At 41.0% G+C, this 27,101-nt stretch overlaps 2 protein-coding genes across 41 annotated transcripts in view; one reads left to right on the plus strand and one right to left on the minus strand.

Moving 5' to 3' along the window:
- The window catches only part of PLAGL1 (PLAG1 like zinc finger 1), a 114,026-nt gene extending 101,504 nt beyond the window's left edge, over positions 1 to 12,522 (plus strand). For 27 of the 40 annotated variants that reach the window (XM_031667375.1, XM_031667372.1, XM_031667374.1 and 24 more), the window contains 2 exons: positions 4,371 to 4,845; positions 10,166 to 12,522. In XM_031667375.1, the coding sequence (XP_031523235.1) occupies positions 4,694 to 4,845; positions 10,166 to 11,405 (1,392 nt within the window). In that variant the 5' untranslated portion in view covers positions 4,371 to 4,693 and the 3' untranslated portion in view covers positions 11,406 to 12,522. Of the gene's footprint in view, positions 1 to 4,370; positions 4,865 to 10,165 lie in introns of those variants that run through there. The other 13 variants (XM_021937794.2, XM_021937791.2, XM_031667379.1 and 10 more) reach the window with 2 other exon arrangements.
- A 2,034-nt stretch (positions 12,523 to 14,556) lies between these two features.
- ZC2HC1B (zinc finger C2HC-type containing 1B) overlaps positions 14,557 to 27,101 on the minus strand; it is a 72,553-nt gene continuing 60,008 nt past the window's right edge. The window contains exons 7-8 of the mRNA XM_021937796.1: positions 15,119 to 15,203; positions 14,557 to 14,706 (exon numbers count right to left, since the gene is read on the minus strand). Of these exons, the coding sequence (XP_021793488.1) occupies positions 15,133 to 15,203 (71 nt within the window). The 3' untranslated portion in view covers positions 14,557 to 14,706; positions 15,119 to 15,132. The remainder of the gene's footprint in view (positions 14,707 to 15,118; positions 15,204 to 27,101) is intronic.

Genomic DNA, 27,101 nt, shown 5'->3' on the forward strand with positions numbered 1-27,101 from the left:
TTCTACTGATGACATTTCTAAATAGCTTTTTAAAAATTTGATAGAGACTGCTACCAAAGTCCTTCAAAGAACTGATATTGAGAAAAACAACTGTGTTGGAAGACCAAAAGTGGAAATTCAATTTCCTCTCAGAAATGGGTCTTGCATTGATTGTGTCAGTGGGGACAATAGAAATAGAAGCCAGAAGTCACAGTTTATTTTAAGAATGTTGTAAAGCAGTTGTGTCCCATTAGATGATTGTGTTATGTAGCATTGGGGAAGTCCTGGAACTACACGTGTGTTCTGACTTCCCCCTCCACCCTCGTATACCCCTGTCCCCTGGGAACACAGTCTTTCCTGGCTGTTACCATATATATATGTTCTTCTTCCAGTCTGATCCTCTCTCATCCCCAAAATAATCAACATGAGCACAACGAAGCAGATGGCACAAGCCTTCTTTGGCATACTGGCAGATCTGTATCACTCACTCAGTATTTTTAGAATCAAGGGGACTGAAAATTATGCCCTGAGACGTTTTGGGGTAAGACTTACTATCTGCTCTGTCAGTTCTGTTAGGATCGATGGTGGTCTGCCAGATAATAGAAAGCTGTCCTAAGTTGTTTTAAGGATGTGGCCAGAAAGTGCATCGGGTTTCAACCAAAGATTGGGCTCATCAGTAAACAGCCAGAGCCGATCAAGTGCATGGTGATGAGAGATGTTGTATATATCCACACAGTTTTTTTTTTTTAATAACTAAGCTTTGACCCTCAGCCACAAAGAGTTTATAGTCTGTTGGGGAAGACAGTCTTATTTTTACAGAAGTTTATTATTATATCATGAAAACAAATATTTATTTTATTCTAAGGCCCATATTGAAGAAATACATAGTTATAGTGATTAAAAATTACTATGAATTTGAGTTCATTAAGGACTCTCTGAAGAAATTAAAGAATGTTCACTATCATATAACTAATTTAGTTCTGAGGACCAACTTTGCACTTAGTGTTAGGCTAGGTATATTAAACACACGAATCTGGAACTCAAGATAAAGCCTTGGGAAAAGATATTCATGAAATAAGCATAAAAACGAGAGGCTTTGTGTTTTAGTCTTTGAGGGAAATGTTTTGGTCTTTGAGGGAAACTTGAAGTTGGAGGAAATGTGTCTCATCTTTAAATAAGCCATGGCCATGTCTAACGCTCAGACTGTCCCCTTCATCTTTGAGGGCTCAGGGGAAATGTATGCATGGGTGATGCCCATGACTGCTGGCATTTTGAATCTAGAGAAGAAGTGGCTGGAAAGAGATCTGGAAAACCTCATTCAGTGCCAAAGGGCAAGTTTTTCAATTGAATAAGCTTTATTTTTTTCTTTGTACTCCTAGTGCGTTTGGTAAGCAATTAGTCAAGGTTTACATCTGCTGAGAAAGAATGCCGGCGTTTTACTTGCCACCTCTTGTGTCCTTTCTGCACATGTGTTGTCCAAACTGCCGCTTCTTTCCGTACAATTGATACAGTATAGTATCCATAGGGAGAGAATGTGTCTCTTTCCGGTTACATCCATAGCTAAATGGTTAGAACGTGAGCTGTACATTGACACGTGGTTCTACAGTACTTTTAATCCCAGTGTTTCATAAATACTGCATATTTGTAGGGTGTTCATTTAGATTACAGTGTGCTTGCAGATCCATTTTGTTTCAGTCAATTGTCCCAGCAGCCTGTTTACATACATCAGGTAACTATCACAATTGAGGAAACCGAAACTCAGGACACAGATAACATGGATAAGCTGGAATTTGAACTGGGGAATCTTTCCACTGGATTCACAGAACAAGTGGCTGGATTTACAGCTTTGGGGTAAACACCTGAGGCTGAATCAGTAGCACAGTTGTGTGCAAGGAAAACACAGCCTTGCCTTCATCTCCTTTCATGGGGATACCAAGAGTCTGCCTGTGCCATCCAGTACAGGAGCCACTGGCTCTATGTAGCAATTTAAATTAAAGTTAAAGTAAAAAATTCAGTTTCTCAGAGGCACATTTTGAGTGTTCTGTAGCCATCACATCTGTAACATTTCCAATATTGCAGAAAGTTCTGTTGGACATAGTGGTCATCTCACAAAGCAAGAGTTGGGGAGAATCAGCTTTCTGAGATAAGCTGGAAAAAGTATATATGCAGGGCCTTAAGTAGGTGAGAGAAATACAAAACCTTCCCCAACAAACCAGCTCCTTCTCTGAAGGGGCGAGTGGGATGAAGGCTATTTTGAGTTCAGCTATAAAGGGAAGGAGAAAAAGATGCATTTTCAAACGTCATACTCTGTGTGTGTTAGTCTTTTTTAATAAAAAAGAACACAGAGCAATTCCAAGTGAATGAGTGTGTTTTATAGCTGGGCCGGTATTATGGCCAGACTTAGGCTGGATGAGAAGTAGAACAGATCATGATACCTAGCAGAGCAAACTCGGCAGGCGGAATAGAATTCCTAGAAGGAGTTATTTTGTTTGTGACCAGGGCTGTTGAAGATTCCTCAAGGTAGGGCCTTAGGCATGAACTAGAATACTGGAAGGGAACCAGGGGTTGGGGGAAAGGGGTTTGGACAGAGCCAAGACAGGTCACACATAATTGCAGAGGTTGTGCGTGCTGCTAGAATCAAAGCCATCAGAAAGAAAGCGTGGTGCCAAGGTGCTGGCCGAGGATGCCTGTGTGTCCCCTGGTTTGGATTAGTGCTGACCAAAGATGCCTAAGTCAGCTTTCAAGTTTCCAAGTAGGTGGGGCAGGATGGTGAGGGGCATTTGCTTGGCACTGTGAACTCTGTCCAGACACTGAAAACATCTACAACAGAAGATGAGGAACTCTACAAGTTTCCTGGAATTTTTGCTGGTTAGAAAAGGAGTATGTGTTTGGTTATGCCTGTGTACTACGTAATACTATATTTAAACATGCTTAAACTGTTATTGCAATAAAGTTTCATCTAGTTAGACTCATACTTTCTGATCTGAAAGTAACCAAAAAGGTAAGTAAAAATTAACTTTTAACAATAAAGAGCAACTCTAGAGACATGGCAATAAATGACTACAAGGAGCAGGGAGGGTTTTAAAGACTCACTGCAATTGGTCAGCTTACCATGAGTGCTCTGCTTACTGGCAAAGTTCAGCAAATGCTGGCCTGTGGACAAAAGCTACTCAAGTGTACTTCACCTAAGCATACAGTACTCTTAATTTTTTTAAGTATTGGCACTTGAAAGGTGAGCATTTACCCACCTGAGAATCTCTCTCTAGAATAGCACAGGGTGATAGTGATCCAGGGCCTTACACTGGCAGGTAGTGGCAGGTAGAGGCCAATTTGAAACCTGCTGTCAGAGTCCAGGGATGAAATGTAGGGGGCTAGTCCAGGTCCTGAGAGTGCAGCTAGGAGGAGACATCTCCAAGTGTAAGTTTTTGGAACAGTTTCTCAGCTCGGCTGGAAAGCCACCCTAGTAAGTGAAGTATTGTTCATGATGTAGCCTCAGACACTCCAGGTTCCTCCAATGATGGCCAATTGGTAGAAAAAGAACATGGTTTTTGGTGACTGTGGCTGAGTCAGAAGGGTGATAATGATTTGGGTTTGAGACAAGTTGGGTTTGAGGAGGCAGTAGGCCCACCTCCTGGAAGTGGCCTACCAGCAGGTAGCTGGATGGGCCCTCCAGGGTAGGGCCAGGGAATGAAGAAAGGTCCATAAACAAAAGAGGAAGAGATTAGTAGAACTTACTAGAGGATGGTGCCTACAAATCTGAATGTGGCCTGAGCTGGTTCCTGAGCTATCAGCTTTGTGCCACCACATCAGTGCAACTAGACAGACTAGACTAGCTTTATGCACATTCTGTTTATATCAGCCCTTCTGCAGAGTAATCTTACAAACAAATTAACTTAGGTGTATACAAATTATTTCTTATCCTCTGGAAGTTTAAACAGGTGTGATAAGCAACTAATGTTATGCCAACAATGAGTGACGAGAAAGAGCCCATGGTTTGAATAAGCGTGGGTGATTTTTGTTTATGGACCAGTAAAAACACTTGAACACACTGAGGGAGGTTTTTGTTGTTGTTGTTGTTGTTGTTGTTTTCCTCTTTGGTCAACTGAGCTTCACAGTGACCTGAAATAGACAATACTGGGTCTGTGGAAAGAACTGTCCTTATCAGAGGAAAAGTGTGCTCCACTGGCCATCAGTGCTTGACTCCTCACACTCTGAGAAGCCAGACGTGTAGATTTATATGCAGACGGCCCTCTCACAGGGAGAATTATGTTCCGTGAGCACCATTTAAAGGAACGTGGTGATTGTGGGTAGTTGATTCTGAAGCGGTCAGGGAGGAAAAGCATTGTTTTCAAATGGCTAATGCAAGAAAACTGTTCCTCTTCTCTCCACAGCCAATCCGGGGACCCAGGACATGCCCCAGCTATAGTGATGCAGATTACCTTTCTGCTCCTGAATCGCACCTGTGCCTCAGACTTTCTCCCCCCAGCTTGAGACTGCATGTAAACTGGGATGTGTGAAAGCAGGAAGCAAAGCTAGTGACAGCTGAGAGGCCCATGTCTGGGTAGAACCAGGCCCACGATGCTGCCTTTCCCGTGGTCTGGAGTTCAGCTGCAGGGACTCTGCTGATGTGCCCAGCACCATCCTTCTGTTTGTGCTTAAATGGCACAGCATTTGGTCAGCACATCTGAAAAGGAAGGTGTGAGAAGCAAAGCCCATGGCCACGTTCCCCTGCCAATTATGTGGCAAGACGTTCCTCACCCTGGAGAAGTTCACGATTCACAATTATTCCCACTCCAGGGAGCGGCCGTACAAGTGCGTGCAGCCTGACTGTGGCAAAGCCTTTGTTTCCAGATATAAATTGATGAGGTGAGAGGCTTTAGCAAAGGTATGCACTTTTAGAAGTATGTTTAAATGGCTTTTCTAGCCCTCAGACCACACGATGCAAGGGGAAAGGGACACAGGATCCGGATGCATTTTAGCCTTTGAGGGATTCTTTAAATCTGCATCCAGTGATTCCTGTGGTTTTATGTGACAGTCTTGTTATGTAGCGTCAGTTCATTCTTTCAATAGAGATTTCTTATGCACCTACAATATACCAGGCCTCTCCCCATGGCTGGAGAAATAGGACAACGCAATTAAAACACAACCTCACTGCTCTGACAGAGCTATACAGGTGGAAGAAGTTGTTCTTCACTGCCTGATGAAACCTGGGAAGGCTTCTCAGATGGGGACAATCTTTAAGCTGTGACACAATGAAAGAGGAGGAGGCAGAGAGGATGTTCTGGGAAAGCCGTAAGTCTTGGCCTTAAAGCACTCATGTTCAGAGGGTACTACCCGCGGAGGAGCAGATGAGGCTAAAGGTGCAGGCAGGAAGGAAGCCACATATAGCAGGCCTTACCTCTGTCTGAGACGGTTTGTCTCATTCAAGTATGTAAGTAGTGAAGTAATATGATTTGTTTAGTATCCTAGAAAGAGGACTCTGATAATAATTTGAAGAAGTGGCAGGTAGGCTGATTTGAAACCTGCTCTCAGAGTCCAGGGATGAAAGGTAGGGAGCTGGTCCGGGTCCTGAGAGTGAAGCTAGGAGGAGACATCTCCAAGTTTAAATGTTTAGAACACAGTTTCTCAGCTTGGGTGGAAAGCCACCCTAGTAAGTGGAGTTCAGGTGGTATGTAGATGAGGAGCATGTGCATCTAATCAAAGTTTTAAAGGCATCCATGACACACCAAGGATAAAAAGCACTGTTTTAGCGGACGAGTCTTTAAAAAAAAAAATCACATTTAATCTAAGTTATTTATTGAATGCCTGTTAGGTACCTACTTTCGTGAGGGATATGAATACATTTGATGTAGTTTCTGCCCCCAGAGGATCTTTTTAATATCACAGGAAGGCTCCGTGTACATGCAGTGGCTGTGCTGCACAGTACCGGAACTGGTAATGAGCATGGTGTGTGTTGTGTCTGTGCACTCAGAGCCACACACATACCACGCCCACTCATACGCGCTGCTTTTGATACTTGGTTAAGGAAAATGCACCATTTGCCCTTAATTTCATGAAATAAACTTTGAAGTTTCAACTTTGACTGTTCACATACAAACGCCTGGAGAGAGCCAGGCTTTAGCAAGTGAGACTTTGCATCTGACTGGTACTACCATAGACGACATTATGAAATCTTGGAGTGACCCTGGAGGAAGGCACTTGAAAGAATGAAAAGATGGAAATTATGCTCCTGGCCCTTAAGAATACCACTGTTATACATAATGTAATGTAATAAGTTGGTTTTAAAAGTTAGCCTGCAAATGCTTACGTATTTTAAAATTCAAATGTCTTCTGTACATGGGCCCCCCTCTAGCTGTCACGAGCAGAAGTACTGAGTGCCGATCATGTGCATGATTTTGTTGCAGAGGCTCCCTGTTTCGCATGAAGCTTCTTGTGTGTGCGTAGGGTAAGGGTCCTTATCCAAACATGAGAGCAGCGCTGGCTGTAGCTGAGTCACAGTGAGGACACTAAAACTGTAGATAAAGACTGAGACACATACAAGAGACCAATGTTTAGAAAAGAAGCATTAGTGGGGTAGAACTATTGGAATTACAGTTGACCCTTGAACAACGTGAGTTTGAGCTGCGCAGGTCCACTTATACACAAATATTTTTCAACCAAATGCAGATTGAAAGTGCAGTATTTGCAGGGTGTGAAACCTGTGTATACTGAAGGCTGACTTTTCATACACACGTGGTCCACAGGGTGGACCGCAGGACTTGAGTATACGTGTATTTGGGTATGACAGGTAGAATCAGTACCCCGCATGTTCCGAGAAATAATTTACTATGGTAAACTGCACTGAAAAAGAAGTCTTAAGTCATGTTTAGAAGGTAGTTGTTCTGAGCAAGGAAAATGGCTTGTTCAGTTAAGGGCGTAAAGAGAGGCAAAAAGGGGAGCTGTCAGTGTACTTTATGTACGAACCGCCTTCCCTACCTCAGCCCCCAGCATGTCTTGATTCTCTTGCCTGAAGCAGTGATATAATAAAGGACTGGAAGAGTGTGAGATGGCAGGATGCTTTCGGTTTTGCTTTTCAAAAAAGGATGATACCTGTAATCCCAGCACTTTGGGAGACCAAGGTGGGTGGATCATGAGGTCAACAGATAGAGACCATCCTGGTCAACATGGTGAAACCCTGTCTCTACTAAAAATATAAAAAATTAGCTGGGCGTGGTGGTGCACGCCTGTAGTCCCGACTACTCGGGAGGCTGAGGCAGGAGGATCACTTAAACCTGGGAGGCGGAGGTTGCAGTGAGCTGACATTGAGCCACTGCACTTTCCGGCCTGATGACAGGGCGAGACTCCATCTCAAAAAAAAAAAAAAAAAAAAAAGATGGGGCAACAAAGGTTGAAGGAAAAAATAACTGACTTGATTAACCAGAAAACATAATGTGGGTTCCAGTGCAGCAAATAATGAAACCAGTTAGAGACAGCAACAGGCAAGAAAAGATGATTTGGCAAGGTTGGAGGTCCTAATGTGAGCAATCAACCTCTAAATAATTCTAAGATCACTGATATGATCCAGATGATACCCAAATATGGTGGCATTGGGTACTGACTCTAGGACATACTAAAGTTGTTTTTATGGGTTATAAGGTAAGATGAAAAACTGAGGGAAAGAAACAAGTCGTTGAAGTAATTTCAGCTACAGGATGAGAATGTTCTAGATCAGGATTGTTGCATAAGTAAGTAAGGGATAAATTAAAAGGGAAAGAAGTAGATGCCAGGCAAGGGAAAGAGTCAAGAAATTCAGAAGTGTGGGAGCTAGTGAAGTTTGGAAGGCAGTGGTCTTGTTCAAGTACTACTGGGGTGTCAGCTTGCACCCCACTTACAGGTAGTACAGGTGTAGGACAGGAAAGAGTGGTTAGGAGATAACCAGGTGAAGTAATTAACCTGGTATTGATCTACCCATGGGTGATAAATGAAATCAAATCAAATGAAAATCCTCTATAATGAAAGAAAAGAGAGAGGTACAAACTCACTCGAGAGCTGTGGGTCACCAGTACTGGGCCCAGAAAAAAAAAAAAAAAAGGTTTAAATACCAAGTGTGTAAGCCAGCCCCACTTCATATTTATTCCTGCGATATATATATACATATAGATATCTTGTAGAACAACATGGCTATTTGCCCTCTAACATGCTCTAAAAACCCTTTCTCCAACCTGTGCATTTATTTAGATAGACCTAGAACATGGAGACACCAGCACAATCTGATTTCTCAGATGCCCATCGTGTTGGTTCCTATCCCTGCCTTACAGTACCCACCATGTTATCATTTATGTGCGAACCAGCCGTGGTGTCCTGGAGGGAAGGGAAGGGATGCACACAGCAGGCCTTTTTATTTTTTATTTTTAATGAGAGACAGGAGGGAGGCATGAGGTTGTACTTTATTTTTAAGAAAATGACAGTTTGATTCAGATTAGCTTTATATTTTTTGAACTGGCTTCCAGTCGGCCTCTAGGTGGGGGCCTCCACTCAACAGCTGCTGTTGTAGACCCCTCACCAATTCTGGCTCCACAAGAGGAGCAGGAATAAACAGTATAGGGCAGATGTTGGCTGAAAGGTGTAATTAAGTATACTTTTGACTTAAACATACTGTCTTAAAGAGATCCTATCTCTTTTACAGAATGAGTTGTTAGAAATTCTTTTGTATCTAACGTGAAAGCTCACAGGGTACAACTGCACTTAAATTGTCAGTCAGGACAAGCTTTAGCCTCTCATGACAAAACCCGTAAAGGAGGTAACTGCCTTGAGGGATATGAAGCTACAAGTTGTAATGAAGGATTGTTTTATACGAGATGCTAACATATAGTGCTCCGTGTTTTAGTTATTAAAATGAACCCTTTTAAAGTTCAAGGATGACAAACTCAGGGTTTCCTTATGCACTGAGCTTTTAAAAGCCAATGTTGAGTTTAGATGTTAGCAAGTCAGTGGAACTGTGAAAGAGATGGAATTGTGGTGGCTTTCCATAACAATTTCTTCTTCACAAACATAAAATAGCTATTTTGAAATTCCAAATTGACTAGACGGACTATGGCTTGATCCATTGTTGAAGACAGACTTACAGCTCTTATTAGGAGTAGCAGCTTCATATTTAAAGAAGAAAGTCTTTTTGAATTTTGCCAATTAAATTACCAGTGACCTTTAAGAAGTAAGTCAAAGGTGTCTTAGAGGGAAAATTTGAAGTAATGGAGACAGGCAGCAGCATCAGAGATAAGAGCTGATAGGCAAGCTTTGAATGAAGGAAATCAAGACAGTGGTGAGATCTCACGGTGGGCAGAGGCTGAGGCTGAAAGCACAGGCAGCAGGCTGATGTTCACAGTCCTATTAGACACTTTTCTGAGCTTAAGGATGGACTTTTTAAGAGGCTCCTAAGAGTTACCTGTCCATGGCCTGAACTTTCTGTCTCAAACAACAGAAACATAGGAACTAGGAGCGATAACCTAAAACTGGGGCTTCATGTGGTTCTGGGTAGCAGGCAAATTGAGTTACTTGAATTTCCAGAGTACAAAAGACCCCTTTAACCCCTTCCTGAAAAAGATTTTTCATGGTCACATATTTTTAAATACTTGCATACTTTGTTTAGAAATCTGTATACATTAAAAAAACATGTTCTCTTAAAGAATATTCTGGCCAGGCAGGGTGATTCTTGTCTGTAATCCCAACACTTTGGGAGGCCAAGGCGGGAGGATCACTTGAGCCCAGGAGTTTGAGACCAGCATGGGCATAGTGAGACCTTGTCTCTACAAAAAAAATAAGAAATGAAAAATTTAAAAAATTGGCCAGGCCTGGTGGTGTGTGCCTGTAGTTCCAGCTATTTGAGAGGCTAAGGTGGGAAGACTGCTTGAGCCCAGGAGGTTGAGGCTGCAGTGAGCCATGATCGGACCACTGCACTCCAGCCTGTGCAAAAGAGTGAGATCCTGTCTCATAAAACGTTTTATAGGTGTGAAAAATGTATTATGGCTTTAGTATTGCTTGCTTTTTTAATTATAAAAGTTTATATATTTGGAAAATATAAGAAAGAATTTTGAAAATTATGCCAAGACCCAGAGAAAACTATTAACATTTTGATATAATATTGTTTCTACACCTTTCTTTAGCTCTTTAAAACAACTCTGTATTGTGAAATTTCTCCTTCTGCTCCTAGGCATATGGCTACCCATTCTCCCCAGAAATCTCACCAGTGTGCTCACTGTGAGAAGACGTTCAACCGGAAAGACCACCTGAAAAACCACCTCCAGACCCACGACCCCAACAAAATGGCCTTTGGGTGTGAGGAGTGTGGGAAGAAGTACAACACCATACTGGGCTATAAGAGGCACCTGGCCCTCCATGCGGCCAGCAGTGGGGACCTCACCTGTGGGGTCTGTGCCCTGGAGCTAGGGAGCACCGAGGTGCTACTGGACCACCTCAAATCCCATGCGGAAGAGAAGCCCCCTAGCGCAACCAAGGAAAAGAAGCACCAGTGCGACCACTGTGAAAGATGCTTCTACACCCGGAAGGATGTGCGACGCCACCTGGTGGTCCACACAGGATGCAAGGACTTCCTGTGCCAGTTCTGTGCCCAGAGATTTGGGCGCAAGGATCACCTTACCCGGCATACCAAGAAGACCCACTCACAGGAGCTGATGAAAGAGAGCTTGCAGACCGGAGACCTTCTGAGCACCTTCCACACCATCTCGACTTCATTCCAACTGAAGGCTGCTGCCTTGCCTCCTTTCCCTTTAGGAGCTTCTGCCCAGAACGGGCTTGCAAGTAGCTTGCCAGCTGAGGTCCATAGCCTCACCCTCAGTCCCCCAGAACAAGCCGCCCAGCCTATGCAGCCGCTGCCAGAGTCCCTGGCCTCCCTCCACCCCTCGGTATCCCCTAGCTCTCCTCCGCCACCCCTTCCCAATCACAAGTACAATACCACTTCTACCTCATACTCCCCACTTGCAAGCCTGCCTCTCAAAGCAGATACTAAAGGTTTTTGCAATATCAGTTTGTTTGAGGACTTGCCTCTGCAAGAGCCTCAGTCACCTCAAAAGCTCAACCCAGGTTTTGATCTGGCTAAGGGAAATGCTGGTAAAGTAAACCTGCCCAAGGAGCTGCCTGCAGATGCTGTGAACCTAACAATACCTGCCTCTCTGGACCTGTCCCCCCTATTGGGCTTCTGGCAGCTGCCCCCTCCTGCTACCCAAAATACCTTTGGGAATAGCACTCTTGCCCTGGGGCCTGGGGAATCTCTGCCCCACAGGTTAAGCTGTCTGGGGCAGCAGCAGCAAGAACCCCCACTTGCCATGGGCACTGTGAGCCTGGGCCAGCTCCCCCTGCCCCCCATCCCTCATGTGTTCTCAGCTGGCACTGGCTCTGCCATCCTGCCTCATTTCCATCATGCATTCAGATAAATGATTTTTAAAGTGTATTTTTCGTATTCTGGAAGATGTTTTAAGAAGCATTTTAAATGTCAGTTACAATATGAGAAAGATTTGGAAAACGGAACTGAGACTATGGCTTATTCAGTGATGACTGGCTTGAGATAAGAGAATTCTCGAACTGCATGTGTTGTGCCAATCTGTCCTGAGTGTTCATGCTTTGTACCAAATTTAATGAACGCGTGTTCTGTAATCAAACTGCAAATATTGTCATAACCAACATCCAAAATGATGGCTGCTATATATAAGTGTTTGTCATATGGAATTTAATCGTAAGCCATGATCATAATGTTAACTAAATAACTTTATGTGGCACTGCCTAGTAAGGGAACTATGGAAAGGTTTGGATCTCTCCAAATTGGGAGAATTTTAAAAATAAGAAAATAACCTTTATATGATATATTATGACTAGGCTGTGTATTTCTTTTCAGGGATTTTTCTACCTTCAGGGTTGGATGTAGTTTAGTTGCTATTACCATAGCCAACCTGTAGTTTTACATATACAATTTCTTGTGGAGCAATAGAGTTCTCCATTTTACAGAAGCATTTTAAATGTAGTTTGAATATTTTCCACAAGATGCTGCAATGTGAGTTATCACTTCATTTATCTTAAAGACTAAACTGGTTGTCAGCTACATCTGACAGAAAAAAAAATCACTGTGTAACCAGGTTAAGTGGTAAAATAATCCAGGCGTCAGTCAAAGGCATTTTGCTGACTATAATATTGATTATATTTTTAACAGGAATTTAAGAAAATATTACTGGAATTAAAAATATATATATTAAACAAGAATTTCCTTTGCTCTGTCTAGCTTAAACTACTACTCAAGCTGCTTAACTTGTTAAGTATTGTTTTTAATCACCAATAAATAAGTGCATTTGTAATTCATCAGTTTGTCCTTATTAGCTTTTATTCAAAGAGGATTATGTTTTACAATGTAACTATAATCTCTTGAATTTGGTATCGTATTAATGAGTTTTAAAGATGTAAAACCTAACCTTTTTTAAAGCTCCATTGTCTTATGTTTTTAGAGGCTTTCTTTTCCATAAACATATATCTTACATATAATAAACTTTTCAAATCTTGCAATTTGGCTTGATTAATTTTTCATACCGCTCCACCTGTGTCAACATGAACTACATACACTCAGATCAAGACAGAAAACACTTCCGGCTCCACCTGGCTCCCTCATGCCCCCTCCTGCCCCCTCCTGCCCCCTCCTGGTCATTACTTCCCCCACAGAAACTACTGTTTGGACCTCTACTGAGCATCTATTAGAAACTTCACTTTTTTTGAGTAAAATAATTATGACTTAAGATAGAAGCTTATATGCTTCTGTTAAATTCACAGTGCTAAGATCTTATTTCTAAAAACACTGTACAATATTTTAAATCAGTCTATAATATGACATAATTTATTTCTAATGTATAGATCAGAATACTATCTACCAGAGTTTAGTCTAACCTGGGCTACCATGATCCACTTTTACAATGGTGTTTACCATTAATTTCTAGCCAAATTAGAAATGTACTTATTTCTTATTGGGATTTCCTCAAAGTATTATGCTCCTTAAATCTGACAGGCCTATTTCTGTTTATTTTAGCACTAAATAGGGTGGGGGTAGGTAGAGAAAGGGAAGATGAATTTATCTGTCTATCCAAGAAGCCTATTGGTAAAACGTGAGAAAAACCTGACCCACTCACAGTCCTTAACAATGATGCTGATGACCACTTAAGGGGCAAACTGCTACCCAGGGTTGGAACTGAGAAGGAAGCTTAATCTGTGAGACCCAGCTGCCAGACAGACCTGGGTCTTTAAACTACAATGAAACCCACAAGGAGGAAATGAGACAAAGTGATGTAAGTTATTCCATTAGTAGGAGTCCACTGCTTGGGGATGTTTAAGTCAGTTCCCATATCCCCTCTTTGTTCTCAGAGGCAAAGCAATCTCCCAGAGCAAAAGGGGAAAAAGGAGTAGCTCATCTCAGCTAAAAACCTCCTGACATCCATTTACAGAAGCTTCCACAGATACTTTTACATGGCTTACTACTGTCTCCTGTCAGTTCCACAACACATACTTGATTTTCCTGAACACAGAACATAACATTTGGAGTTTGGTCCCCAAAATACAGAGCATAAGAATTTCAGATATTCTGCATTACAAGCTGGGGTAGACTGGGATTCTCCTACTTACATTTGGACAGAAAGAAACGGTTTAATTGTCCTAATTAAAATTTTACGAGGTTACGAAAAAGTTCTTGGATTTAAAAGTATAAGTACAATTCATTCTACAAAAAGAGATCTATTGACCCTTAAGATTGCAAAGAGGCTGGGCACAGTGGCTCATGCCAGTAATCCCAGCACTTTGGGAGGCCAAAGCAGGCAGATGCCTTAAGCTCAAGAATTCAAGACTAGCTTGGCCAATAGCGAAACCCCATCTCTACAAAAAATACAAAAAATTAGCCGGTTGTGGTGGCGCAAGTCTGTGGTCCCAGCTTCCCGGGAGGCTGAGGTGGAAGGTACTGCTTGAGCCAAGATCGCACAACTGCAGCCTGGGTGACAGACTGAGATCCTGTCTCAAAAAAAAAAAAAGACTGCAAAGAGAAGAGAGGGTCACCTCCCAACAGAGCTCTGTATAAATCAATGCTAACGAAATGAATAGATAGCTTCTGATTTGGCCATGATAAATAAATGCCTTGAGGCCACTGAGAACATTCTTCCCACAGTATGGAAGATTTTGGTAATCTTTTCTCCTCCACTTCAGTGTTTCCCCCCAAATATGGTCTGTGTGACCGGTATATGTAAGACACTTCTACACAGTATATACATAAACATTTAAAATAAGTATAATAGCTATAATTTAATACTTACTAGATGCCAATATCAAAACTGAGATTTCACAGCTAGTACATAAAATGAAGCTAGTTAAAGAAAGATTTTCCTAGTAAGTAAATAATGTTAGTACTCCAATTACTAGTCTACTAAAAAGGTTCTAATATCAAAACAACATTGTCTTAAAAACCCATCAAATGTCCAATTAAAAAACATCAAGTGAATTTGAATCATGTATTATACAGGTTGATGTGTTTCATGCTTTTGTTTTGAAAAATTCAAAGGGAGTAAATAAAAATTTGAAGCTAGTTTTACTTGTTCTAAGTGATGCTTCAAGAAGAATCAAGGGTATATAAACCGATGTCACATCTACCGTTCCCTCCCCTTAGGTGGCATTCTGGGGTATGCAGCCATCCAGGCTGATGGGTTTCAGGGAGCCAGCCTGAAAGCAGAAAGAAGAGGCATTTACTTTAGAACGTCATTGTTTCCACATTGAGAATGCTAAATAATATAGGCCTCTTTAGACTTTTAATTGTTTTACAAACAATTCACACTCTCAGGGAACTATTCTTTTTGAAGGTAAGGTACTTAGAAAAAGGGACAAGGCAATAACCTTTCCGGTCAAAAGTGAAGGATCATTCCCCTTTCCTATTAAGTCATAAATCAAAAACTGAATATCCTCTTTGAACTGTATGTTTAACAGAAGAGTCAGTTTCAAGAGCATACATTTTGTTAACTCAATCTGGAGTTTGTCCAAACGTCTCTTCAGTTTGCCTACTATGCATCCGTTCTCTTAAAAGTCATTAACTGACCAGGAACACCTGGATTAGAGGTGTTTTTTTTTTTTTTCTTACCTGGCTTCTAGGAGTTAATCTTTTTTAGAAGATTTACTAAATCCTTGTCTGAGTTTTGCTCCAGAAGCAGGGTCCATAGCTAATCCTTTGCAAACACAAACAGATTTGTTATTATGTCAAAGCAGAACATTACCAAGAAAAGAAGACATGATTGTGAAATCCCCACATGGGTTCAAAAGTTTCTATTCTTCCTTTTTTTTTCTTTTTTGGTGAGAGGTGGGGGAGTGTTGTGGGGAGGGTAGTAAGGGCAGGGTAGCTATAGACAAATACCCACTCTCTGGTCTGAACCAAATAAGGAAAACAGGGGCTCCCTCAGGTGTCTTCTTTCCTCTGCCCCTAGCCTCTGTTTACTCATGGACTTTGGACTGTACCTCAGGTAACCCACCTTTTATATACTAGGACTTTCGACACCCCCTCCACTATTGCCCCAGCTTTCAAAATGGACCCTGATATTTTGGATCTTCAAATTCTTTGCTAGCTCTCATATGAGAAGACTTTGCTAAGCCTTATGGAAGAATAAGCTTCCTTCCCTGCTTGAGGTTGTCTACGTGACAATGGATTCATTCTGCAAACAGTATTCTTTTCCCTTGAGCCCAGCAGCGCTGTTAGGTATGGAGATACACAAGTTTATGGATATGCGCACACCACAGCACCCCCTGACCACATCGTAGGGGACAGGATTCTCAGAGGTTCTTTTCTGTTAAAAAATAAAAAAGGAACAAGTCCCCTCTGTCCTAAGAAGCCTCCTTTCTACTCAGTGTTTTATGAAGGAGCAATAACAAGGAAATTGTGGATCAAACTCTCAAAGGATAGGAATAGAAAGAGCTTTCAGTGTTAGTTTTACTGAAACATAAACTGGTTTTACTTCTGCCAAAGAATCCGCAACTGACACTTTGATGCTCGACAGGTTTGCTACATAAGTAAATTAGGTAAAGAATGGAATGCTAGTGAAGGTAAAATGCTTAACTTGATGAAAATCCACTGGATCTAGAAGTAAAGTAGAGCCCACACCAGCAAAGCTGTACTAATGCAATCCACTACTAAATATACAAAGCAATGCAGGTCTAGATCCCAGAACTACATGCTCATCGTGACATTAGTCTCTGTACAAAGATCTTGGAGAAGCAGCTTCTTGGCAGTACCTTCCAGTATATTTATCACTCATATAACAAAAGCCTCCAGAAAACAGCCACCAGTACATATTTGCTGACTAGGCTATACACTCATTTCCCATCTGAACATTAGAATCTTTTAGGAATGCAAGAAGAGCCACATCTTTCTCTAAAATAATTTCCAAATATGTATCAATAGAAAAATCAGTAGCATTTCTATACAGCAATAATAATCACGCTAAGAACCAAACCAAAAGTCAATCCCATTTCTAATAGTCAAAAAAAAAAGAAAAAAGAAAAGAAAAAGAAAACAACTCTGGGAATACATTTAACCAAGGAGTAATAGATGCCTATAAGGAAAACTACAAGATACTGATGAGAGTTAAGAGGACACAAGTAAATGGAAAAACATTCCATTCTCATAGATTAGAAGAATCAATATTGTTAAAATGACCATATTGCCCAAAGCAATCTACAGACTCAATATAATTCCTATCAAAATAACAATGACATTTTTCACAGAATTAGAAAAAAAATCCTAAACTTCATATGGAACTGAAAAGAACCCAGTTAGTGAAAGCAGGCATCACATTACCTAACTCCAAATTATACTACAAATCTATAGTAATCAAACAGCATGGTACTGGTATAAACATAGACATATAGATCAACAGACAGAATAGAGGGCCCAGTAAGGGAGGAGACCACCCCTCATATTGTCTTATGCCCAATTTCTGCCTCCAAAGAAAGAAGAAGTAAAAACTAAAAGGCAGAAATGAAATCCACAAGCAGACAGCCCGGCACCATACCCTGGGCCTGGAAGTTAAAGATCTACCCCTGACCTAACCGGTTATTTGCATTAAAAAGGCACTGTGGGGGGGCGGAGCAAGATGGCCGAATAGGAGCGGCTCCAGTCTTCAACTCCCAGCGCCAGCGACACAGAAGACCGGTGATTTCGGCATTTTCAACTGAGGTACTGGGTTCATCTCACTGGGGAGTGCCGGAAGATCGGTACTGGTCGCTGCTGCAGCCCGACCAGCTAGAGCTGAAGCAGGGCGAGGCATTGCCTCACCTGGGAAGCGCAAGGGGGAAGGGAATCCCTTTTCCTAGCCAGGGGAACTGAGACACACAACACCTGGAGAATCGGGTAACTCCCACCCCAATACTGCGCTTTGAGCAAACAGGAACACCAGGAGATCATATCCCACACCTGGCTGGGAGGGTCCCACACCCACGGAGCCTCCCTCATTGCTATCACAGCAGTCTGTGATCTACCGGCAAGGCAGCAGCGAGGCTGGGGGAGGGGCGCCTGCCATTGCTCAGGCTTAAGTAGGTAAACAAAGCTGCTGGGAAGCTCGAACTGGGTGGAGCTCACAGCAGCTCAAGGAAACCTGCCTGTCTCTGTAGACTCCACCTCTGGGGGCAGGGCACAGTAAACAATAACAAAGCAGCAGATACCTCTGCAGACCCAAACGACTCTGTCTGACAGCTTTGAAGAGAGCAGTGGATCTCCCAACACGGAGGCTGAGATCTGAGAAGGGACAGACTCTCTGCTCAAGCGGGTCCCTGACCCCTGAGTAGCCTAACTGGGAGACATCCCCCACTAGGGGCAGTCTGACACCCCACACCTCACAGGGTGGAGTACACCCCTGAGAGGAAGCTTCCAAAGCAAGAATCAGACAGGTACACTTGCTGTTCAGAAATATTCTATCTTCTGCAGTCTCTGCTGCTGATACCCAGGCAAACAGGGTCTGGAGTGGACCTCAAGCAATCTCCAACAGACCTACAGCTGAGGGTCCTGACTGTTAGAAGGAAAACTATCAAACAGGAAGGACACCTACACCAAAACCCCATCAGTACATCACCATCATCAAAGACCAGAGGCAGATAAAACCACAAAGATGGGGAAAAAGCAGGGCAGAAAAGCTGGAAATTCAAAAAATAAGAGCACATCTCCCCCGGCAAAGGAGCGCAGCTCATCGCCAGCAACGGATCAAAGCTGGACGGAGAATGACTTTGACGAGATGAGAGAAGAAGGCTTCAGTCCATCAAATTTCTCAGAGCTAAAGGAGGAATTACGTACCCAGCGCAAAGAAACTAAAAATCTTGAAAAAAAAGTGGAAGAATTGACGGCTAGACTAATTAATGCAGAGAAGGTCATAAACGAAATGAAAGAGATGAAAAGCATGACACGAGAAATACGTGACAAATGCACAAGCTTCAGTAACCGACTCGATCAACTGGAAGAAAGAGTATCAGCGATTGAGGATCAAATGAATGAAATGAAGCGAGAAGAGAAACCAAAAGAACAAAGAAGAAAAAGAAATGAACAAAGCCTGCAAGAAGTATGGGATTATGTAAAAAGACCAAATCTACGTCTGATTGGGGTGCCTGAAAGTGAGGGGGAAAATGGAACCAAGTTGGAAAACACTCTTCAGGATATCATCCAGGAGAACTTCCCCAACCTAGTAGGGCAGGCCAACATTCAAATCCAGGAAATACAGAGAACGCCACAAAGATACTCCTCGAGAAGAGCAACTCCAAGACACATAATTGCCAGATTCACCAAAGTTGAAATGAAGGAAAAAATCTTAAGGGCAGCCAGAGAGAAAGGTCGGGTTACCCACAAAGGGAAGCCCATCAGACTCACAGCAGATCTCTCGGCAGAAACTCTACAAGCCAGAAGAGAGTGGGGGCCAATATTCAACATTCTTAAAGAAAAGAATTTTCAGCCCAGAATTTCATATCCAGCCAAATTAAGTTTCATAAGTGAAGGAGAAATAAAATCCTTTACAGATAAGCAAATGCTTAGAGATTTTGTCACCACTAGGCCTGCCTTACAAGAGACCCTGAAGGAAGTACTAAACATGGAAAGGAACAACCGGTACCAGCCATCTCAAAAACATGCCAAAATGTAAAGACCATCGAGGCTAGGAAGAAACTGCATCAACTAATGAGCAAAATAACCAGTTAATATCATAATGGCAGGATCAAGTTCACACATAACAATCTTAACCTTAAATGTAAATGGACTAAATGCTCCAATTAAGAGACACAGACTGGCAAACTGGATAAAGAGTCAAGACCCATCAGTCTGCTGTATTCAGGAGACCCATCTCACACGCAGAGACATACATAGGCTCAAAATAAAGGGATGGAGGAAGATTTACCAAGCAAATGGAGAACAAAAAAAAGCGGGGGTTGCAATACTAGTCTCCGATAAAACAGACTTTAAACCATCAAAAATCAAAAGAGACAAAGAAGGCCATTACATAATGGTCAAGGGATCAATTCAACAGGAAGAGCTAACTATCCTAAATATATATGCACCCAATACAGGAGCACCCAGATTCATAAAGCAAGTCCTTAGAGACTTACAAAGAGACTTAGACTCCCATACAATAATAATGGGAGACTTCAACACTCCACTGTCAACATTAGACAGATCAACGAGACAGAAAGTTAACAAGGATATCCAGGAATTGAACTCATCTCTGCAGCAAGCAGACCTAATAGACATCTATAGAACTCTCCACCCCAAATCAACAGAATATACATTCTTCTCAGCACCACATCGTACTTACTCCAAAATTGACCATATAATTGGAAGTAAAGCACTCCTCAGCAAATGTACAAGAACAGAAATTATTACAAACTGTCTCTCAGACCACAGTGCAATCAAACTAGAACTCAGGACTAAGAAACTCAATCAAAACCGCTCAACTACATGGAAACTGAACAACCTGCTCCTGAATGACTACTGGGTACATAACGAAATGAAGGCAGAAATAAAGATGTTCTTTGAAACCAATGAGAACAAAGATACAACATACCAGAATCTCTGGGACACATTTAAAGCAGTGTGTAGAGGGAAATTTATAGCACTAAATGCCCACAAGAGAAAGCAGGAAAGATCTAAAATTGACACTCTAACATCGCAATTAAAAGAATTAGAGAAGCAAGAGCAAACACATTCGAAAGCTAGCAGAAGGCTAGAAATAACTAAGATCAGAGCAGAACTGAAGGAGATAGAGACACAAAAAACCCTCCAAAAAATCAATGAATCCAGGAGTTGGTTTTTTGAAAAGATCAACAAAATTGACAGACCACTAGCAAGACTAATAAAGAAGAAAAGAGAGAAGAATCAAATCGACGCAATTAAAAATGATAAAGGGGATATCACCACCGACCCCACAGAAATACAAACTACCATCAGAGAATACTATAAACACCTCTACGCAAATAAACTGGAAAATCTAGAAGAAATGGATAATTTCCTGGACACTTACACTCTTCCAAGACTAAACCAGGAAGAAGTTGAATCCCTGAATAGACCAATAGTAGGCTCTGAAATTGAGGCAATAATTAATAGCCTACCAACCAAAAAAAGTCCAGGACCAGATGGATTCACAGCTGAATTCTACCAGAGGTATAAGGAGGAGTTGGTACCATTCCTTCTGAAACTATTCCAATCAATAGAAAAAGAGGGAATCCTCCCTAACTCATTTTATGAGGCCAACATCATCCTGATACCAAAGCCTGGCAGAGACACAACAAAAAAAGAGAATTTTAGACCAATATCCCTGATGAACATTGATGCAAAAATCCTCAATAAAATACTGGCAAACCGGATTCAGCAACACATCAAAAAGCTTATCCACCATGATCAAGTGGGCTTCATCCCTGGGATGCAAGGCTGGTTCAACATTCGCAAATCAATAAACATAATCCAGCATATAAACAGAACCAAAGACAAGAACCACATGGTTATCTCAATAGATGCAGAAAAGGCTTTTGACAAAATTCAACAGCCCTTCATGCTAAAAACGCTCAATAAATTCGGTATTGATGGAACGTACCTCAAAATAATAAGAGCTATTTATGACAAACCCACAGCCAATATCATACTGAATGGGCAAAAACTGGAAAAATTCCCTTTGAAAACTGGCACAAGACAGGGATGCCCTCTCTCACCACTCCTATTCAACATAGTGTTGGAAGTTCTGGCTAGGGCAATTAGGCAAGAGAAAGAAATCAGGGGTATTCAGTTAGGAAAAGAAGAAGTCAAATTGTCCCTCTTTGCAGATGACATGATTGTATATTTAGAAAACCCCATTGTCTCAGCCCAAAATCTCCTTAAGCTGATAAGCAACTTCAGCAAAGTCTCAGGATACAAAATTAATGTGCAAAAATCACAAGCATTCTTATACACCAGTAACAGACAAACAGAGAGCCAAATCATGAATGAACTTCCATTCACAATTGCTTCAAAGAGAATAAAATACCTAGGAATCCAACTTACAAGGGATGTAAAGGACCTCTTCAAGGAGAACTACAAACCACTGCTCAGTGAAATAAAAGAGGACACAAACAAATGGAAGAACATACCATGCTCATGGATAGGAAGAATCAATATCGTGAAAATGGCCATACTGCCCAAGGTAATTTATAGATTCAATGCCATCCCCATCAAGCTACCAATGAGTTTCTTCACAGAATTGGAAAAAACTGCTTTAAAGTTCATATGGAACCAAAAAAGAGCCCGCATCTCCAAGACAATCCTAAGTCAAAAGAACAAAGCTGGAGGCATCACGCTACCTGACTTCAAACTATACTACAAGGCTACAGTAACCAAAACAGCATGGTACTGGTACCAAAACAGAGATATAGACCAATGGAACAGAACAGAGTCCTCAGAAATAATACCACACATCTACAGCCATCTGATCTTTGACAAACCTGAGAAAAACAAGAAATGGGGAAAGGATTCCCTATTTAATAAATGGTGCTGGGAAAATTGGCTAGCCATCAGTAGAAAGCTGAAACTGGATCCTTTCCTTACTCCTTATACGAAAATTAATTCAAGATGGATTAGAGACTTAAATGTTAGACCTAATACCATAAAAATCCTAGAGGAAAACCTAGGTAGTACCATTCAGGACATAGGCATGGGCAAAGACTTCATGTCTAAAACACCAAAAGCAACGGCAGCAAAAGCCAAAATTGACAAATGGGATCTAATTAAACTAAAGAGCTTCTGCACAGCAAAAGAAACTACCATCAGAGTGAACAGGCAACCTACAGAATGGGAGAAAATTTTTGCAATCTACTCATCTGACAAAGGGCTAATATCCAGAACCTACAAAGAACTCAAACAGATTTACAAGAAAAAAACAAACAACCCCATCAAAAAGTGGGCAAAGGATATGAATAGACATTTCTCAAAAGAAGACATTCATACAGCCAACAAACACATGAAAAAATGCTCATCATCACTGGCCATCAGAGAAATGCAAATCAAAACCACAATGAGATACCATCTCACACCAGTTAGAATGGCGATCATTAAAAAGTCAGGAAACAACAGGTGCTGGAGAGGATGTGGAGAAATAGGAACACTTTTACACTGTTGGTGGGATTGTAAACTAGTTCAACCATTATGGAAAACAGTATGGCAATTCCTCAAGGATCTAGAACTAGATGTACCATATGACCCAGCCATCCCATTACTGGGTATATACCCAAAGGATTATAAATTATGCTGCTCTAAAGACACATGCACACGTATGTTTATTGCAGCACTATTCACAATAGCAAAGACTTGGAATCAACCCAAATGTCCATCAGTGACAGATTGGATTAAGAAAATGTGGCACATATACACCATGGAATACTATGCAGCCATAAAAAAGGATGAGTTTGTGTCCTTTGTAGGGACATGGATGCAGCTGGAATCCATCATTCTTAGCAAACTATCACAAGAACAGAAAACCAAACACCGCATGTTCTCACTCATAGGTGGGAACTGAACAATGAGATCACTTGGACTCGGGAAGGGGAACATCACACACCGGGGCCTATCATGGGGAGGGGGGAGGGGGGAGGGATTGCATTGGGAGTTATACCTGATGTAAATGACGAGTTGATGGGTGCAGCACACCAACAAGGCACAAGTATACATATGTAACAAACCTGCACGTTATGCACATGTACCCTACAACTTACAGTATAATAATAATAAATAAATTTAAAAAAAAAAATAAATAAAAAATAAAAAATAAAAAGGCACTGTGAAGATCTCTGTCCTGTTCATTTCCTTTCTAATTACCGGTGTATGCAGCCCCCAGTCACATACCCCCTGCTTGCTCAATCAATCACAACCCTTTCACACGGACCCCCTTAGAGTTGCAAGCCCTTAAAAGGGACAGGAATTGCTCACTCGGTGAGCTCGGCTCTTGACACAGGAGTCTTGCCAATGCTCCCGGCTGAAGAAACCACTTCCTTCTTTAACTCGGTGTCTGAGGGGTTTTGTCTGTGGCTCTTCCTGCTACACCAGAAATAAAACCACATACCTATAGCCAACTGATATTTAACAAAGTTGACAAAAACATACATCAGAGAAAGGACACCCTACTCAATAAAGGGTGCTGGGAAAACTGCATAGCCACATGCAAAACAATGAAACTGGATTTATCCGTCACTATATACAAAAATTAAGATGAGTTAAAGACTGAAACGTACGATGTGAAACTAAAAATTCTAGAAGAAAACCTAGGAAAAATTCTTCTGGACATTGGCCTATGCAAAGAATTCAAGACTAAGATTTCAAAGCAAATGCACCAATAACAAATATAGACAAATGGGACTTAAACTAATGCTTCTGTAGAGCAAAAGAAATAGACAATGAACAGACAAGCTACAGAACGGAAGAAAATATTTGCAAACTATGCATCTGACAAGGGACTAATATCTAGAATCTACAAGGAATTCAAACAAGTCAACAACAACAACAAAAGGATTAGGAAGTGAGCAAAGAACCATGGATAGACATTTTCCAAAAGTAAACATAAAAATGCCCAACAAGCAGATGAAAAAATATTCAACATAACTAATCAACAGAGAAATGCAAATTTAAACCATAATGAGATGTCATCTTATACCAGTCAGAATGGCTACTATTAAAAAGTCAAAAAATAACAGATGTTGGCAAAGATGCAGAGAAAAGGGAACATTTATATACTGTTGGTAGAAACGTAAATTAGACAACCTCTGTGGAAAACAGTATAGAGATTTCTCAAAGAATTAAAAATAGAACTACCCTTTGATCCAGCAATCCAACTACTGGGCATATAGCCAAAGGAAAAGAATCATTTTATGAAAAAGATACATGCACTCATGTTTATCACAGCACTAGTCACAACAGACACAGAATCAACCTAAGTAACCATCAATGAATGATTGGATAAAGAAAATGTGGTATATATATATGGAATACTATGTATCCATGAAAAAATAAAATAATGTCTTTTGCAGCTATATGTATGGATTTGGAGACCATTATCTTAAGTAAAATATCAAAAACAGAAAGTAAAATACTGCATGTTCTCACTTGTAAGTGAAAGATAAATAGTATGCACACATGGACATACAGATTGGAATAACAGGCATTAGAGACTTGGAAAGGTGGGAGGGTGGGAGGCGGGTGAGGGATGAAAAGTTACCTAATGGGTACAATAAACACTATTCAGGTGATGGTTACGCTAGGAGCCCAGACCTCAGCACTAGGCAATATACCCATTTAACAAAGCTGTATTTGTACCCCCTAAATCTATTTTAAATAAATAAACAAGGTCACTGTATAATGATAAAGGGATCCATTCAGCAAGAAGATATAACAATTCTAAATATATATGAACTTAACACCAGAACATCCAGTTCCTCTAGCTTATATAGCAAATATATAGCAATATATAGCGAATATTATTAGATCTAAAGGGAGAGATAGACTCCAATACAATAATAGTTGAAGACTTCAACACCCTACTCTCCATATTAGGCAGATCATCAAGACAGAAAACCAACAAAGAAACATTAGATTTAAACTGCACTTCAAATCAATGTACCTAAAAGACATGCATGGAATATTTTATCCAATAGTGACAGAATACACATTCTTCTCATCAACACATGAAACATTCTCTAGTGTAGACCATATGCTAGGCCAAAAAGCAAGTTTAAATTTTAAAAAAAATCAAAATCATATCAAGTACCTTTCAGATCACAATGGGATAAAACTAGAAATCAATAACAACAGGAACTTTGGAAACCGTACAAATACTTGGAAATTAAATAACATGCTTAACAGCCATTGGGTCAATGAAGAAGAAAGAAGGAAATAAATGTCTTGAGACAAATGAAAATGGAAACACAACATATCAAAACCCATGGGATGTAGTAAAAGAAGTGCTAAGAGGGAATTTCATAGTAATAAATGCCTATATCAAGAAGTAGAAACATTTCAAATAATCAAGCTAATGATACCCCTCAATAACTAGAAAAGCAAGAGCAGAACAAATCCAAAATTAGCAGAAGGAAAGAAAAAATAAAGATCAGAGCAGAATTAAATGTAATAGAGACTTAAAAATAATACAAAGGTCAATGGAATGAAAAGTTAGTTTTTTGAAAAGACAAAATAGATAAATCACTAGCTAGACTAACCAAGAAAATAAGAGAGAGTATGTGAATTAGCAAAATCACAAACAAAAACGGACATTACAACTGATAGAACAGAAATACAAGAAAGCATCAGAGACTTATAAAGAACTATATGCTAACAAATTAGAAAAGCTAGAGGAAATGGATAAATTCCTAGACACATACAATCTACCAAGAATGAATCAGGGCTGGGCACCGTGGCTCATGCCTGTAATCCCAGCACTTTGGGAGGCCAAGGTGGGCGGATCACCTGAGGTCAGAAGTTCGAGACCAGTCTGACCAACATGAAGAACCCCTGTCTCTACTAAAAATACAAAAAAAAATTAGCCTGGTGTGATGGCACATGCCTGTAATCCCAGCTACTTGGGAGGCTGAGGCAGGAGAATTGCTTATACCCGGGAGGTGGAGATTGCTGTGAGCCGAGATTGAGTCACTGTACTCCAGCCTGGGCAACAAGAGTGAAACTCCCTCTCAAAAAAACAAAACAAACCCCCCCCCCCCCCAAAAAACAATGAATCAGAAAGAAAAACCTGAACAGACCAATAACAAGTAATGTGCCGGTTGGGGTGGCTCATGACTGTAATCTCAGCACTTTGAGAGGCCACAGGCGGGTGGATCACGAGGTCAGGAGATTGAGACCATCCTGGCTAACATGGTAAAACCCCGTCTCTACTAAAAATACATAAAATTAGCCGGGCATGGTGGCGGGCGCCTGTACTCCCAGCTACTCGGTAGACTGAGGTAGGAGAATGGCGTGAACCTGGGAGGTGGAGCTTGCAGTGAGGGGAGATTGTGCCACTGCACTCCAGCCTGGGCGACAGAACGATCTTCTGTCTCAAAAAAATAAATAAAAATAAAATAACAAGTAATGAGATTGAATCAGTAATAAAAAGTCTCCCAACAAAGAAAAGCTCAGCAGCGGATGGCTTTACTTCCAAATGCTATCAAACTTGTAAAGAAAAACTAACACCTATTATTCTCAAACTATATCAGAAAATTCAAAGGAGGAAATTCTTCTGAACTCATTCTGTGAGGCCAGTATTACCCTGATACCAAAACCAGACAAGAACATAATGGAAATAGAAAACTACAGGCCAATACCCCTGACGAACACAGACACAAAAAAAATTCAACAAAATACTAGCGAAGTGAATCCAACAGCACCATAAAAGGATAATATATCAGATGAAAGGATGGTTCAACACATGCAAGTCAATAAATGTGATACCTCACAACAACAGAATGAAGGACAAAAGCAATATGATCATTTCAATAGACAGAGAAAAGGAATTTTATAAAATTTAACTTCCTTTCATGATTACAACTCTTAACAAATTAGGCATAGAAGAAACATACCTCAGCATAATAAAGGTCAT

Source organism: Papio anubis, chromosome 6, assembly GCF_008728515.1.
Source record: "Papio anubis isolate 15944 chromosome 6, Panubis1.0, whole genome shotgun sequence".
NCBI lineage: Eukaryota > Metazoa > Chordata > Mammalia > Primates > Cercopithecidae > Papio > Papio anubis.